The sequence below is a fragment of the Vanacampus margaritifer genome, chromosome 8 (assembly GCF_051991255.1).
Source record: "Vanacampus margaritifer isolate UIUO_Vmar chromosome 8, RoL_Vmar_1.0, whole genome shotgun sequence".
Lineage (NCBI taxonomy): Eukaryota > Metazoa > Chordata > Actinopteri > Syngnathiformes > Syngnathidae > Vanacampus > Vanacampus margaritifer.
The window spans coordinates 24,571,856-24,587,854 of record NC_135439.1 but is presented as its reverse complement, the minus strand read 5'-3'; the positions used below and the strand labels follow the sequence as shown (position 1 = coordinate 24,587,854).

General features: G+C 38.9%; 1 protein-coding gene across 3 annotated transcripts in view; it reads right to left on the bottom strand.

Annotated features, from left to right (window-relative positions):
- serinc3 (serine incorporator 3) overlaps nucleotides 1-13,914 on the bottom strand; it is a 47,470-nt gene extending 33,556 nt beyond the window's left edge. For all 3 annotated transcript variants that reach the window (XR_013294995.1, XR_013294994.1, XM_077572486.1), the window contains exons 1-3: nucleotides 13,769-13,914; nucleotides 5,511-5,630; nucleotides 3,054-3,247 (exon numbers count right to left, since the gene is read on the bottom strand). Coding sequence is in view for 1 of the 3 variants with exons in the window: in XM_077572486.1 (XP_077428612.1) it covers nucleotides 3,054-3,247; nucleotides 5,511-5,630; nucleotides 13,769-13,789 (335 nt within the window). In the remaining 2 variants the exon portion in view is untranslated. The remainder of the gene's footprint in view (nucleotides 1-3,053; nucleotides 3,248-5,510; nucleotides 5,631-13,768) is intronic.
- Nucleotides 13,915-15,999: the final 2,085 nt, after the last annotated feature.

Sequence of the window (15,999 nt, the reverse complement as noted above, 5' to 3'; positions counted from 1 at the left end):
ACTAATTAGCTAAACTTTTCAGAAATTACACACATCATTCATTTGAGATAGACATACAGATTGTGTACAAAGATAAACAACAGGAGTTACTTGATGTCAGTCAAGTACATAGAGTCCGTGTATGTCCCGAATTATGTAGACTTCAGATTAATTAGGAGCGGCAGGATTCTTGAGGATAATCGATAGTAACCGTTGGAGGGCACTGTTGTACTGTTGTTGAAAGTGTATGCACTTTCCATGGGGCATTGTTTCACAAAAAAAACACATGGCTAATTCCTGTGGACAGGCCAGACCATAAAAGATGGTCTGAGGACTGCTTATCAGACAGGATTTCAGGTCTGTCGGAGCTGTGGTATGCGTTTTCTGGGGGTTATAAACCGAAGTCCAGTCCCTGCTGGATGGAAACTCAAAGAGTCCTTTTGAACTGAAAACAGAGTTAAGACATGCATACACATTCCCCAGGGGGAAATGTTTAAAAAGGCAAATAAAATGAGGTGACTTGACAATATTCGGTACAACCACAATTCTTGCATGAAATTCCTATACCGATTCTACATGCTGAGATGCCATTCCTCTTGCAGCACCACAACACTGGTTGTTACAATCTCCATTGCAGTTGTAGTTTGTGAACGGCAGTAGCATGTATGTATTCCTTAAATCAACCTGCACAGATCTACAGAACCCGTCCAAAGGAAGCGAGAAAGAGATACAGCGTGCCAGATAATTTGATTGCAGCTAGACTGAAGGCAAGCTTGCGGAAGACGGCACAGAGTCGCGGGGATGACTGGGGCACTGAAGTTGTTGGACGTCTAGGGTTAGGGTTAAGGCTGCATAACTACACAGAATAAATTATATAGTCAATTTGACTATTTAGAGTGGGACCAAATAGACTCAGTTTTAGAGTAATATTTACACTTGGAAGAGGGTGAAATAAAGAATTGGAAAAAATAAAAGTGACTCAATGGTAGAGGAACAAACTCACAACCTTCAGCTTGGGAGACGGCCAGCCAATCTACTCCGAGCCACGCAGCTCCTGCTTTCTATTACTATACTGCTTGTGTCCGCTGCAGCTGAATTCATGATTCCTTGGAATCTTCCTCCAAGAGACCAAAAACCATGTCTTTGGTCTCTTGGAAATAAGCAAACGGTAGGAGTGGCATAGCTCAGGTGGTAATGTGGCAGTCTCCCAAGCTGAAGGTCGTGAGTTCGTTCCTCAACCCTTGACTTTTTTTTTATTATTATTTTTAGTTTACTCTCTTACTAGTGTAATTCTTAGCCTACTCTAAAACTGAGTGTATTTGGCCCCTCTCTAAAATTAAAATTTACTCTGTTAAATAGAGTCAAATTTACTCTATAGAATTTACTGTGTAATTTTGAAACAGGTGGCCATTACTCCAAAACTGAACATAGGGGGAAAAGGAAGAGAGGACAAAAGAAAATTGACAAGGAACGAGAGTTTTTTTTATTAGTTAGACTCAGAACTCAAGCATGGGGTGATGACTTTTGACCAAGTCCACAAAAAGCCACAGCAGTTTGATCCATCACCAGATAAGAGCCTTTGTTATTCAAGGTATTGGCTAAAGAAGAAACTCCAAGATAAATTACGTGACACCTCATTTTTCACATCACACGAGAGAAAGATAGATGTACTCTGCCTCAAAGATGGCACAGACTACATTCTGCTAGAGCATCATGCCAATCTTGAGCATGGAGATGAGAAGACACAGATCATAAAGACTGCACTATAGATGATATGCAATGACATCGCCCTGGTCGATCTAGACCCAGATATACCCCACATCACACAGTAACTCTTACATCCAGAGTCAACAGGTTCTTGTTTCTGAGAGTCTGCAGATGGGCCTTGCCATACAACTTGATCATAGATTTGGGTCAAAATGGATGCTCAACAACATATTTTGAACATAAGAGTGGGTGTGCCTTTTTTTAACCAAGGAGATATCTTTGTCAAAAATGCAATCAACTCTGAATCATGAAAAAACCCTAGTTTGACGTCTTACAATTATCTGGCACTCTGTATCTCTTTCTCGCTTCCTCTGGACGGGTTCTGTAGATCTGTGCAAGTTGATGGGCAAAGAATGCATACATTCTTGTACAGAAGATGAACGGAGAGAGCAGGAAAGGTGGGCAAGGCTGTGTTCCCACAAAGGGATGATTTTTGCAAAAAATACATTATTGCAATCAACTGAGAATCATGAAAAAAACCCTAGTTTGACCCCTCATAAGTTACCCAAGGCCAAACAGAACATTTTTTATTTTTCAAAAAGCAGCATTCAGTACCTCAACTTTGAGCATTTGTTACAAAAAAAAAAACATTTAGGATTTGAACTTAAACTTTTTGATACATTTTACTACACACCTTTACAAATACATTAGCAAAGAAATTGATTGGTAAGGATTTAGTTTATACAGATTTTCATATATTTCCCTTACTACAATGGACCATCAGTTTGCTTATTGGGGTCACAGATCCACAGAAGACACCATTGCTACACTACTCCACAATACCCATCCTAATCTAGAAAGTAGAAAATAAGAACTCATATGGCAGACTGCTTTGTGTGAACTACAATTCAGCATTTTGTGCAATAATTCCTTCAAAACTGCTTACTAAACTCAACCATAGTTTTCATCCTGGACTTCCTGACTATCAATAGGTGGTTAAGATGGGCTCCATTTTCTCTACTCCCCTGACACTGAACATGGGCGCTCCTCAACGGTGGGTCTGGAAGCTCCTACTGTATTCTCTATACAGCCACAATTGGGTGTATAGGGTGGATTTTAATTTAGTGGTCAAGTTTGCAGATGACACAACTGTGGTTGTCTTGATCACTGATGGTCTCTCTATTATTGTTTAGTGTAAAGATTAAGATAAGAATTGCTTTCCTTGTTCATCATTGAGAAGTGGCAGCTTGAGTAGAGTCAAGTCCTATTTGCCAGTATGACACTAGCACAAAAAAGCAGGCTGCAAAGAGGCTAAAAGTCACAAGTTGTATTGTCAGTCTCTAGTATGTCTATTAAAGCATACTCACCCATTGTGGACAGCAGCACGGGGGTCTTTGGTGTTCTTGACATTAACCAAAAGAATGGAAAACCAAACGAACCACATACTCATTCCAAAGCAGACACGGTAGACTGCCTTGTACCCCATAAATATTTCACAGTTGAAATCAGCTTGTATGCCAGGTAGAGAAGAGTCTGCCCCACCTGCACAGAAGCCTGGTATCTAAACAAACGACAGGTAAGCAACGTTTAACTTTGTAAAGGAAAAGAAACATCCAACAAAGGAACTATCAACATCAGTAGCAAAGACATTGAAATAATTCAATAACAAGGTTTCAAATCTGCAGTAAGAAACCATTGTCATTTTTGTTGCATCCATAGGAACCACATATGAGAAGAGCACATGTGGTAAATACAAATCATCATTTGAGAACATGCATCTTCACAAACACAAGTCAAAGCCAAGCCAATTGACATCCAAGCTAAACACTCAAAACTGGAAGGACATTGAAGATTTTGTTGTGCAGCAAAATTTGTCCACTAGTCTAGTTTGCAAGATGATCATTTAAAAAAACAGTTTGCTGTTATAATTTCCCATTAAGGCTATTTTAAAAGAACTTGCTTTAAGTGTACTTTCATCGCTTTGAAAGTACCGTCACAATCATGATGGCACCGAGGTAGTCTAAAAACCTCGTATTTCTGGGATTGCCATTAAGGAGACAACATGTACGTTTATAACCAACCAAGACTGAACAGGTTAAGTTGAACGTTAACTGATATTGTAACACTGAATAGTACAAAATTGAACATAATAAGGCCAGTAAACTAAGGCTATAGCAAGTTTTTGTTTTTTAAATTGTCAATTATCTGAAATGTACGACGGCGTATTAGGGCCACCTATAAATATATTTTTTTAGAGGGTGGGGGCAATATTCCAAGAAAAAAACTCATACATTTGTGACTTTATAAAGATGCAAATTTGCTAGTTTATAAAGTGAGGTGAAGAAAAAAGCCTCAGAAACTTACGAGAAATACACGTAGCGTACTACTCGAATGTTTGTGCCAATACTTTTCGGTCGGGTTTTAAAAAAAGGAGATAGTAATGGCTTTAACAAGATGATGTTAAGCATTCGCTCTTTGAAGGGTTGGGTACTGCCACTTTGCAAAGATCCATACCCGGAGGATCAAGCAATTAAGTTAATTTGTTAAAATGTATATTTACTTGTACATTGATGTTTCCAGAATTATTTACACATTCATAAATGTTGGTATTTTTTTTGTACAAATAGATAAATTAATGTGTCAAATCTGCTGCTCTCAGTCATTCACTTGCATTTACCTACATTATGCTAGCTTTTGATTGGTCAGTGTTAGTCAGCTGATAGGGGATCAGGAAGTGTTTTCGCTCTAGCTGCTGCGTATGACGAGTAAAATTTAAATTAAGAATTAATCCGTCTCCAATCCTGCCTTTTCATTTTATAAACAGCGTCCCATTAACCACCAATGAATCCTCACAGACTATTGCTATGCTACGTGTATTTGCCGTAAGTTTCTGAGTTTTTTTCCTTGCAATTTTGCCACTTTGTAAACTCGCAAATGTGCGAGTTTCTTTTTTCCTGTGAATATTAACCACCCACCCCAAAAAAAAACTAAAACTAAAACTATACGTGGCCCGAATACATCGTCGTACAAATTAACCCCTCTTTGAGCTGTCCCTTTTTTTCTGGAGGGGTTTGTGTGTCTCAATGATCTTTTGAACTAAATTGTCGGTGCATGGCTTTATGCCCCAGGTCGAATCACCCATGACAAACAGTTCCTACGTGAGGGACCAGAAAAAAGTATGGCTCAGATAACCCCTTATGATGGAAAGGCCAAGGTAGCCTTAGTATCACATCTCTGCTTTTTGCAGACGGTGTGATTCTCTTGACTTCATTAAGCTGTCATCTTAGACCCTGTCCCGAGTGGCAGAGTTCAAATGGCTTGAAGTCTTGTGGGGAGAATGGAGTGGAGGATCAATAGAGGGATGTCTGAATTGGTCGGAGGGGGTGGTTTATAAAATTGAACGTACCAGTGAAAACCAGCATGCAGTGATCCAATTTTCAGAGGTGGGCACTTCCGTCTCTCCGTCAGCTTCATTGTTGACGGATGTACACGTTTTCGGCAAGTGCTTTATGAAGCAAAACTTTGAAAAAATACACACTGAAAAAGTCTGTATAGACCTGGATCGACGGACAAAAAACCTGCTTCAATTGGTGCTTAGTTTTTTCTAGGCTTTGCATCAAAAAGCAATCACCGAAAATGTGGGCATACATCAACGACGGGACTGACGGAGAGAAGCAAGTGCCGACCTCTGCCGATTTTTCTGGTCAGAAGGTGCACCAGGAGCTGAAATTCACTGCAGGCTGTTAGCACAATGTGGGAACTTTAGATCTAAAACATGGCAGAAATAGGTTCTATTGGCAAACAGCTTTCACACACACTCTTACCCGTATAAGCAGCTTCTCCGCCCCTGGTGACAGCATGATGCAGGACAAGATGGTCCCCAGGAGCAGGATCCAAGCATACATGATCCTGGTCACTGTGGAATTCCTGCACAAACACGGCGACTAGAGGACATGTTGTACTTTTAGTGACCATGCTTCCACATCACCAGAGAAAATTTGTTTTCAATAAGGTTGGGGGGAAATATTTGTATGATTTTATTAGAATAAATGTACATAAGTTATCCCCCACATTTACATAGTATTGCAAAACATGACTGGGCAGAAACTGGATACACACATACAAGATAGCGGCTGCAACACTTTGTGGATGAACTGTTGAACATTGACTGTTGAAACCTTCAGCGCCGAAGACACGTCTGTACTATTATCTGCATAATGACTCATATCCTTGAAGATTGCTGCTGTGATTCCCCCTACCTTTAGAGCAGCAACATCTGTGTAAACTAGGGAAAATCCTATTAAGAAGAGAGGACCCGGCGGAATGTGCTCAAAACAGGTAGGAGATTGTAATCTGTGCACACCTCTGTCCATTCTCCTCGCGAATAAAAATAATCTAAATCTCTTATCTTCTTTCCTTGTCTGTTGTTTATTAAATGTTCTAGGTTAACTGAACCTGACAGATTTAAACTAGGGTTGCACGATAATGCTATTTTCAACTGATACCGACAAACCAGTAATTTAGAAAGTGCCGATATCGATAACTGATAAGCTGATAATTGTTTGCAAAATTAACTTGAATACAAATATGTTTTCAAGTCCTACTTATATGTCTAACATGTTAAATACATTGAAAGATTGTGTAAAGCACAATGAAGCTTAATTTTATTGGTATCTCTGCTTCAAAGACAACCAGTAACTTATTTTGAGTTTGCCAGAACAAAACAATCATGTTTTAAAAATGCAACAAAAAACTGTGAGGGTAACATTTTGGGGACGCGCAGTAAAGACAGCCCACACTGGAAACTGCCATGTCGCCATGAAGCATCTTCTGTGAATACAAGCTTGTGTGCATTATGACGTCAGAAATATGGGACACTACCATAGGAGAGGGGAGGCGATGAGGAGTTGAGCACAACTCGAGCCACAACCACAACAGATTATTATTGATTATTATCGGCGGATTTCTTTATTATCTGGTTTATCTGTATGACGTCAAATTGGTTGATAATTGCCGATAATTATCGGCCACCAATATTATCGTGCAGCCCTAATTTAAACATCATAGAGCTCATGGATGAAACATAACACGACTGTCAAAATTTAAGTGTTAACTCTGGAGATTAATTGCAATTCTTAAAAGCGCTTAAAAAGTCAAATCAGCTTCATTTACTTGTGGAATTCCTGCACAAACACGACAACTTGAAGACATGTTGTACTTTTAGTGACCATGCTTCCACCGGACAATACTTCATTTCAGTAAGGTTGGGGGGAAATATTTCAATGTTTTAAATATCATAGACATAATGAATAGAACTTAATGGCATAATTAAAGTGTTAACTCTGGAGATTAATTATTTATTATTTAAAGAGTAAAAAAAATAAAACATATGTGGCGGCCTTTAACGTCCATTCACATTTGGAGCCAAACTTTGTAAGGAGTCACTGGCGGGAAGATGGATAAACACAGACTATAGTTCATTTTACTTTACTTGCTTGACGCTTGTTGGAAAATTTTTAAAATAATTTGCACACTTCACAAAGGCAATTTCAAACAGCAGGTTAAAAATAGGTTACAAAATAGTAGGTTAGTTATACATATTTATATATATAAGATGCCTTTGACAGTTTTGTTCCAATATTTGTATTTTACAGGAAAAACTAATAGAACAGTGTTTAAGTGTATACTTTCTATTTGATGATTTTATATCTATTCCAATATTTTACTCAAGTGATTGTTTGTTACCAGCTTTGTCGAACATAGTAGTATACTATATATTTCTCTCTCTCGCTCTAGTGTTGGGCTGAAACGTCGTAAGTCACAATTTGGCAAATTTCATATTTTAAAAATCGATACTTTCGGTATCGGTACTCGCCCATCCCTAGTTTTTACTAAACCATTTTTGTTCACACTAGCATTTGATCTTACAAAAACAGCCAAAATTGACATTGAGATTTTCAACGTAGTGGGGGTTGCAAGGTATTTGCGTTGCGGTGATTTGTCCACTGCATGTGCCACATACATGCATCTGCACACTAATTGACAACTATAATTTGGAAGATTAGTAATGAACTGCAGACTGCATAAATTAAGTTGCACTATAATTGCACTATAATTCATGTTGTCTTTGTGGTGGCTCATGAGTGTTTTGCAGTTCAGTCTTTTTTTTAGATTTGGGGCGAAAGATGCTTCCAAAACCCTGTGCAAAAATCATTGTATTAAGATTCTTGATACTGAGGATATTTTGATCAAACACACAGAATGAGAATGAGAATAAAGCCCATTTCTAACCTTTACTCTGAATTTTTATTGGTTTGTTTTCTTACCTTTTATTTTTCATTCAAGTATAGATAGAAGTATGATGTGTGATATTAGAGTTTCAACTAAAATGAAAGGAAAGGTTTATAAAACTGTGGTGAGACCAGCGATGTTGTTTGGTCTGGAGACAGTGCCACTGAGGAAAAGACAAGAGGCAGAACTGGAGGCGGCAGAGATGAAGATGCTGAGGTTCTCTTTGGGAGTGACCAGGATGGATAGAATCAGGAATAAGTACATCAGAGGGACAGCACATTAGAGGCTTTGGAGATAAAGTCAGAGAGGCTAGACTGAGATGGTTTGGACATGTCCAGAGGAGAGATAGTGTCAAGTTATTTGATTTAAGTGCAGTTTCTCCAACTTGAAAGAGAGACAAGCATTCACTTAAAAGATTCCAACTGGGATTCACTCAATGACAAGTTTTCCTGTTCTTCCTTTTATTTTTTCAAGGCATTGATCATTAGGTGACCATTAGGTGAAAAACCGGCTGTGTCTTCAACTTTTGGAAGCTTGCCCTGCACGCTGATCACTCCACAGCTGTCAGTGATACTTAAGAGTGCAAGACGGTGCTGCTAGCTAGCGCTATGCTAACTGTAGGGCTTATTTTAACGTGACATGAAGACATTTAACATTTTCAATTTGATGTTTTACTGTTTTTGAATTTACTTATAGGCATATCAATGTGATATAATCATGAGTGTTTAAAAGAATACAGTGGGATGGTGATTTGGTGGACTTTATTTGATCTTCGTACCCTCAATGCTGTTGGAAGGGGAATGTGCATGATGTGTCAGAGTCTCTTAGGGGCTGAAGGTTTGGGGTCAGATCAATATTGCATCTGTTCCCTCAATCAAGAAGGGGAACTGTATAAAGATGTCTGTTTACCATCAACATTATACCTTTGTTCAATCTAGAAGATGACATGTCAGTCCTTTGTTCAATCAAGAGCCGGGAGGAGGATCCTTTTATCCTTTGGTTATAAATGAGTGGATGTTCTGTAAATTGTCACACTCTTGGGGGGTCTACGTCGCTTTCAGATGTGGATGTCCTAACGGTGTCTTTAGAAGCTTCTAAATAAATTCTTGCAAGAAAACTTCTTCATCAGATCCTGAATACAATTATTTGGACACGCAAAGATTACACTTAATATAGTAGGTAATAATTCCTTCAGACACCAACGATGCCACTCCTTAAATGCTCCGGGCGCAACAGGTGGTCTGCTCCTGTCAAACTGAAAATTATCTTACAAGATTTATTTACTTTCTACATTTTCTCCGTTCTTTTTTTGTATAATTTTAATTCCTAATTTTATTCATATCAAATAAGCTTAATATTATGTTAATATACTTTAACTGTTCATTTTTATTTATTTGAATCTCTATCATTCTCTATAAAATGAAAAGAATGTTTGAGACCACTGGTTTGACTTCACAGATAGTGAGTATATTGGCAGAAGGATGCTGAGTTTCCAAATGCCAGACAGAAGGTCTAGAGGAAGACCAAAGAGGAGGTTTATGGATGTAGTTAAGGAGGACATGAAGGTAGTTGGTGTGAGAGCAGAGGATGCAAAGGACAGGGTTGGATGGAGGCAACTGATTCGTTGTGGCGACCCCCTAAAGGGAAAAGCCAAAAGGAAAAAAAGAAGAATACAGTACAATTAAGATGCAACACGGTCTTGGTGTCTTCCCATTGACCAGGGTGGGTAGAGCAGCCAAAAATTGTACTCAAGTAAGAGTAACTGCTTGACAATGAAGTCTGATTTATTTTTAAAAACAATGTCATCAGACAGTCAAAACCATAAAATTGTGTGGAAATGCTGGCATCTTCAAATCATAAAAAAATAATAATAATAACTTTTTTAGCTCAATTAACAGTGCAAGCAGACACGTTAGCCCAAGTGTCCAGATATTTTTATTTTAGCCCTCCGAAAAGGCTCAGCAGGACACACAATGTTATGGCACGTGTTTGTCTTTGTTTGTTTATTTAACGTAAGACCACAGGTCATAAACCTGGAACAAAACAAATAAAAATAATATCACAACGATATAATGTTAATATTACATGTATCATTATACAAATACATGTACTGTATACATTTTGTTATTTATTGTTGAAATGTATGTTCTATGTTGTTTCATTTGATTACAAATAACATCTATTCTTTATTACGACAAAGCTGATGCACATTGCACAATAATCGCTATTGAATGTAATCAACTACATAACCCGTAATGCTTTTCAAGGTTGGCTCATGCGCACAACGGCTCTCATCTGCCCATCACCGAGTGAAACAAACGTGCGACGGTTTACCCAAGCTTCACATTGAACTCTTCTTAGTGTAAGCACTGCACGCAATAGTCAAGGTCTCGTAGAGATTAATTTGTCCATTAACCAAAAGTCTTAACACCAAGCCTGCACAATTCATTCACAAATTGTGGTGTAACGAGCTTGGCGCTGCCTCCCAGTCTAACGACCATAGGTGGCAGTTTCTTAAAGCGAAAGCACCAAGACGTCATCTTTCAGTTGACTCTTTCGGGTTGTCATGCCTGCCGGTCTTCAACCAGGGCCGCATTCCCTGTATATAAGCAATGTGTCTGCAGAAATGCTCCCACACAGTCAGTCAAGTGGAGCGCTTACGTGCAAATATGGTAAATCTAATACATGAATGGGGCGGCGGGTAACCACTCAAGTGAGCCCAATGTAGCAAAGTAAGAGTAGCGTTTCTTCTTCACACATCTACATAAGTAAAAGTAAAGAGTATTGTGTGGTGAAACTACTCTTAAAAGTTTTTTTTTTTCAAAAAGTTACTCAAGTAAATGTTACGGAGTAATTGTAACTCGTTACTACCCACCTCTGCCATTGTCTCAAGAGATAGAGGTTAGAGATTCACAACAACTGAATACCCTCGCCAGCCGGACAGGGTCGGCTTAGCTGTTTATAGGTTAGACCATGCTGTGTTCCAGTTACCTAACAAGAAGCCAGTGCATGACCAGACAAGACTCTCTACTCATGTGCCAAACTGAACCACTGAATTTATTCATGTCCAATTAACAGAAATATGTATTTCATTTTGTGTGAACCTTCCAAAGAACACAGGAAGGAAGGGCTCGCCTCATATTAACAATTACAGTTCAGTCAAAGTTTTGAAATCAACTGAAAATTAGTAGTTTTCTTTATTGAACATAACAAATTATTTGGGGGCAGCCAACCAAAGTGCCATAAATCAATCCTCTAACAGCCACAGGCAAACAAGTCAGTGTTAACCTTGAGCAAGGCACCTAATTTCCATACTTGAGCCGCAAGACTTCAACGGCTGGCCGGTCTTTTGTGGCCACACAGTGCTCCGGCTCAGACAAAAGGGGTGCGGCAACCACATGGGTTTCACTGAACCGGGCATTTTACGTCGGCATTGGAAAATTAGCCAGCAAAATACCTAATATTTCATAAAAAATACATTGGCATGGTGTCAAAGGTAAGATTTAATCATTATATGTCTACAGTTAAGTGTAGAAGGCCTTAAAATCCCTTTAAACAAATCAAAAATGCGATTCATCAGTTTAAATTGGCAATCATCAAACCATAACAAAAAACATTTTGAAATACATTTGTGTTTCAGTTGAAGAAAGTGTCAACATTTAAAAATATGTGTATACTTAATGCGTAGGCTATACCAAGTTTTTATGGATCAGTTGAAAATGACATGAGTGAAGGGGGCATCGTCCCCTACTAGGTGGGGTAAAGTGTTTGGTTTTGTAAACAAAAATAAATAAGTAAAAAAAGTTGTAGTCTAGTGTAATTTATTTACCCTTCGGGTACGTTTATTTTGGCATAGGCTACTTCTTGTGTACGTATTATATTTTCAAGAAAATTTTTATTTTTCTTAACTCTTTCACTGCCACTGACGTTTAAAGACGTCAAGTAAAAACCTACGCTTCACTGCCAATGACGTCAAAAGACGTCATCCAATGATTTTTTTTTTTTTTTTGAAACGGGTGCTGGGAAGGCTTGCGGAGCTCTCCTGAAAGTTTTAAGCAGGTTTTTTGAGCCTAATGACTATTTTTGGCCCCTAGAGGGCAGCGATGACTCTCTTTTGACAAGATCGGGTGGGCGTCAGTAGAGGCGGAGCTAGAGCGTTGAGCAGGAGATCAGAATGGAAAACAAAGGAAAAATGGCGGCCGGTCGCGAGGAGCTAACGCCAGAGCCGTTTTTTTCAAAGACCAAAAGCATCGCTAAAAAAGCACATTGTTGATGACATGATCATCATCGATGATGAAGATGATGGTGACTCCGTGGTTGGAAAGCATTGACGCGGCAGTAGAAGACGTTAGATGGAGCTAGATGGAGGAGGGAACGGGCAATGGCGAGCGTTTGCAAGCAGCTCTACACTTACAAGACGAAAGGCATCGACCAACGCTAAAATAGTGCATTGATGACGACGGTGATCATCCTCGATGATGATGAAGGTGAATCCGAGCTTGACGGCGAAATTGGAACCGCTGACGCGGCGGCTATTACGGTGTCGTAACGCGGAGCGCAACCGAGCAATCACAGGCGGACGTTCGATCGGACGACGGAGAGTGCCCCGAGTCCAATGCATATTCATCGGAGGAGTGTGTACAGTCTGCTACTTGCTTTTTATTCCCCGGAAAAAAAGGCCGTCAAGAAAGTGTAACGTTTGCACGCAAAACGGACCAATGTGAAAGTGAAAGTAAACTGTTGTACGAGTCCTGGCGTCTCCTTGCACGCAGGAGAGCGTTACAAAAGGAAAAACTGTATTTGAAACATCCACATAATTGTAAGTAGTACCACAGTTGCACACATTTGTAAATAGTTTGCGAAATTGTTTTGTCAAATTGTTACACTGTTGAATGGAAATAAACGTATTTTGCAATCAAAAAACACTTTTTCATTGTTGGTGAAAGCGTTTTACAGAAGTAAAGCACTATTTAGGTGTTTGTGGCATCATTCATGGACAAAAAGAAGTGTACAATTCACTAGAGTGCATGAAATAACATCGTTTCACAAAAAGCTCTTTTTCTCCGTTTTTTGTTTCAAAAGAGAGAATTTCGGTGAAAGTAACCATTTTCTATTGTTGATTACTGAAGAACGGAATAAGGTAGAAACAAACTTTTTTCTGATGAAAGCCGAGAGTCCAATCTTTCATTTGGTAGTATGTGTGTTTCCATAGTCTAAACACAACATTTTCTGTGGACCTTGAAAGATCACTCAAAATGCTTCAATCGGCTGGCAGTGGGGACAACCCGTTTCTGAAAACGTCTGGCAGTGAAAGAGTTAAGAGGGGCATCTCACCCCACTGTCCCCTATTTATTTTTGGTAACATTGCATATGAAATGCACAGCCCTTTTTATTAGGGGTTTGTCAGTGGAGCACGGTAATGTAATGTTTTTAAGCTTGGCGTGGTCATGCACAAAGACAAAGCAGAGTTAAGCCATTTAAGCACGCGTAAGCAGTAAGCACATGCCTGGCGCACGTTATGAGAAACCCTTTATGAGCTCAAGGCGTTGCTTGCAACGTTACAAATATTCTACTTTTAACTTTTGGTGGATTGAGCATATTACACATCTCTGACACGAGAACAACAACGTAAATTCCGCGGAGGGCTAAACGATTCAAATATGTGAATGGAGTGCGGCTTAGCAGGAGCTGCGAAGGAAATGCGCAGCAGCATTTAGCTACCTGTTGCTTTTCAGTCACATCAATTTCTTCATTCAAAGCAAAGTCTTTCTGATACATGTGTGTTACTTACGGCCGCAAAAATAGACCCCATGACTACCAGCTCTCGGCGTGGCGGTATTAAGCATATACAAATGTGCAATTCCCTTTTTCCGACGTTTCCTCGATTCTGCGCCTCCAGGAGATGCTACAACTGTTTCTCCCTGGTGTCAGACTGCAAACGCGTCATCATCGTCATAAACATGTGACGTCACCGGCTCGTTGACTTGAAAGAACTGCCCCGTTAACCCGAAAAGTGATGTGTGTTGGTTTTACATTTAATTAGAAACGTTATTGTCGGTTGTTGTTGTTTTTATGTAAGTCGCATTTCTTTACACATTGATATGATCCATTCACAGACGAAATCGTCTTTTTCACGTGCTGTCTGTGTGAAGACTTACATGCTGTTATTTTCCCGTAAATGATTAGTGAGACAAAATAAATATGTTATATGTTTCGAACCATTTAGTTTAATGCTACTGGTAAATATTCTGCACAGTGACACGGTATTTACTTCAAGTACGATACCAAGATCTTTTGTGACAACTTCAGTGCTGTTTAAGTGCGAATTCTGAGAAAGCATATATTTCACATGACAACTTAAGTGCCGTTTAAGTGCGAATTCTGAGAAAGCATTTATTTCACACTGTAAATATGGATATTTTGTATGTTTAGAAAGCAGATGTAATGCAAATTAAGAAGACAATTTGTCCCAGTTTATCTTCTGCATGTATGTTTTTATTTGATCGACATTATTATATTTACTGTTACTCTTTGTATACTCCACCCACTGCACTCTCACTTTAGCTAATAGATGGGACTGTATTCTCATATATGGATTCCTGATAGGGGTTTGAATCAAAATATAGAAATACTGTGTTTTCTTGATTAACGGTGTATAAAAACGTTTAATATATTTTTTCTTCTTATAGTGAATGTTATTCATCTTGGAAAAGAAATTTATAAATACAAATGATGACACTGTTTGCCTAGGGAAGCTGATGTTAAGAAGACAAACTGTCACATTTTATCTTCTGCAGGAGCAAATATATTCTGGAAGACAATTAATTGAGCATCTTTATTGATCCTTATGCACGCAAGAAAGCAAGCCATTTCCAACACTTTAGATCAACATGGTCAATTCATAAAAATGATACCCACACATATGGACTGACCAAAAGTATGGATTTTGGAAAAACAATAATACATTTGCCAAATTGTAACTGACGAAGTTTTGGACCAACGTTAGTGACATGTAAGTAGTGTTGACATTTAACTGTTTCAATTTATATTTTAACTGTTTCAATTTAAATTAAACTGTTTCAATTTAGTTATACATGTGTAGAGTAGAATGATCATATGGTAACCCATTCACCAGATGTTTAGGAAAGGATGTGATAAGGATTGCTTTTGATCTCATCTTTCTTTGAAGTCTTCTCTTTGTTCCTGGAACAGTAAAAGGGGACCGAAAGGTTCCTGTTTATTTTAGCGGGGCAACGTTGAGCGGTTGAGCGCTCTGCTTCTCAACTCATCCTGCCATAAAAATGTATAGGGACCAGAATCTCTCTACATCAAAGACTCTGGTCAGGAAGTACTGTTTTTTTGTAGAGGTTCAAAGGAGAGCATAGGCGGGGCTGAATCTAAAAGAACTGTGTATAAAGATGCCACAAGATTGTCACACACACACACACTCCGGAGACAGACCACATTTTTTCAGTGGGTTCCTGTGCGTGTCTTGAAAAGCTTTTGGAAATAAAAAACTTGCAAGAAACTTCTTCATCGATCTCATTTATAATTTATTTGAACAACGCAAATGATTACAAAATCCATGTAATCATTACAAAGTGGTGACCCTGACGATTCTTTGACTTGTTCCGGCTGTGGCGTTTATGGACGGATGGAATTTCTGGCGCCATATTAATTGAACGGTAAGTGGAGACATTTATCCACGTAGAGAAATTCTATCTGTTTGGGATCGCTACAGCTGGCGTTGTAAAATTGTAAATTGTTTATGAGATCTGAGTGAACAAGTATTGGTGGAGTTTAAAATCGTTTTTTTGGTTACAAAGGGACGCGAAGTCCTTGATTTTGGATTTTCCTACGACATTTGAACTATAGTACGTGGTGACGGTCATTGTTTACGGAAGTACCGTCACGTTGGATTCGGCGCTGCTGTGATTGAGACAGCATGAACAGATTGAAGTGAACGGCTATGTTTGTTTCTGTTGTTTGTGATTTTTGTTGTGTTTAGCCGCTTCGCGAAGT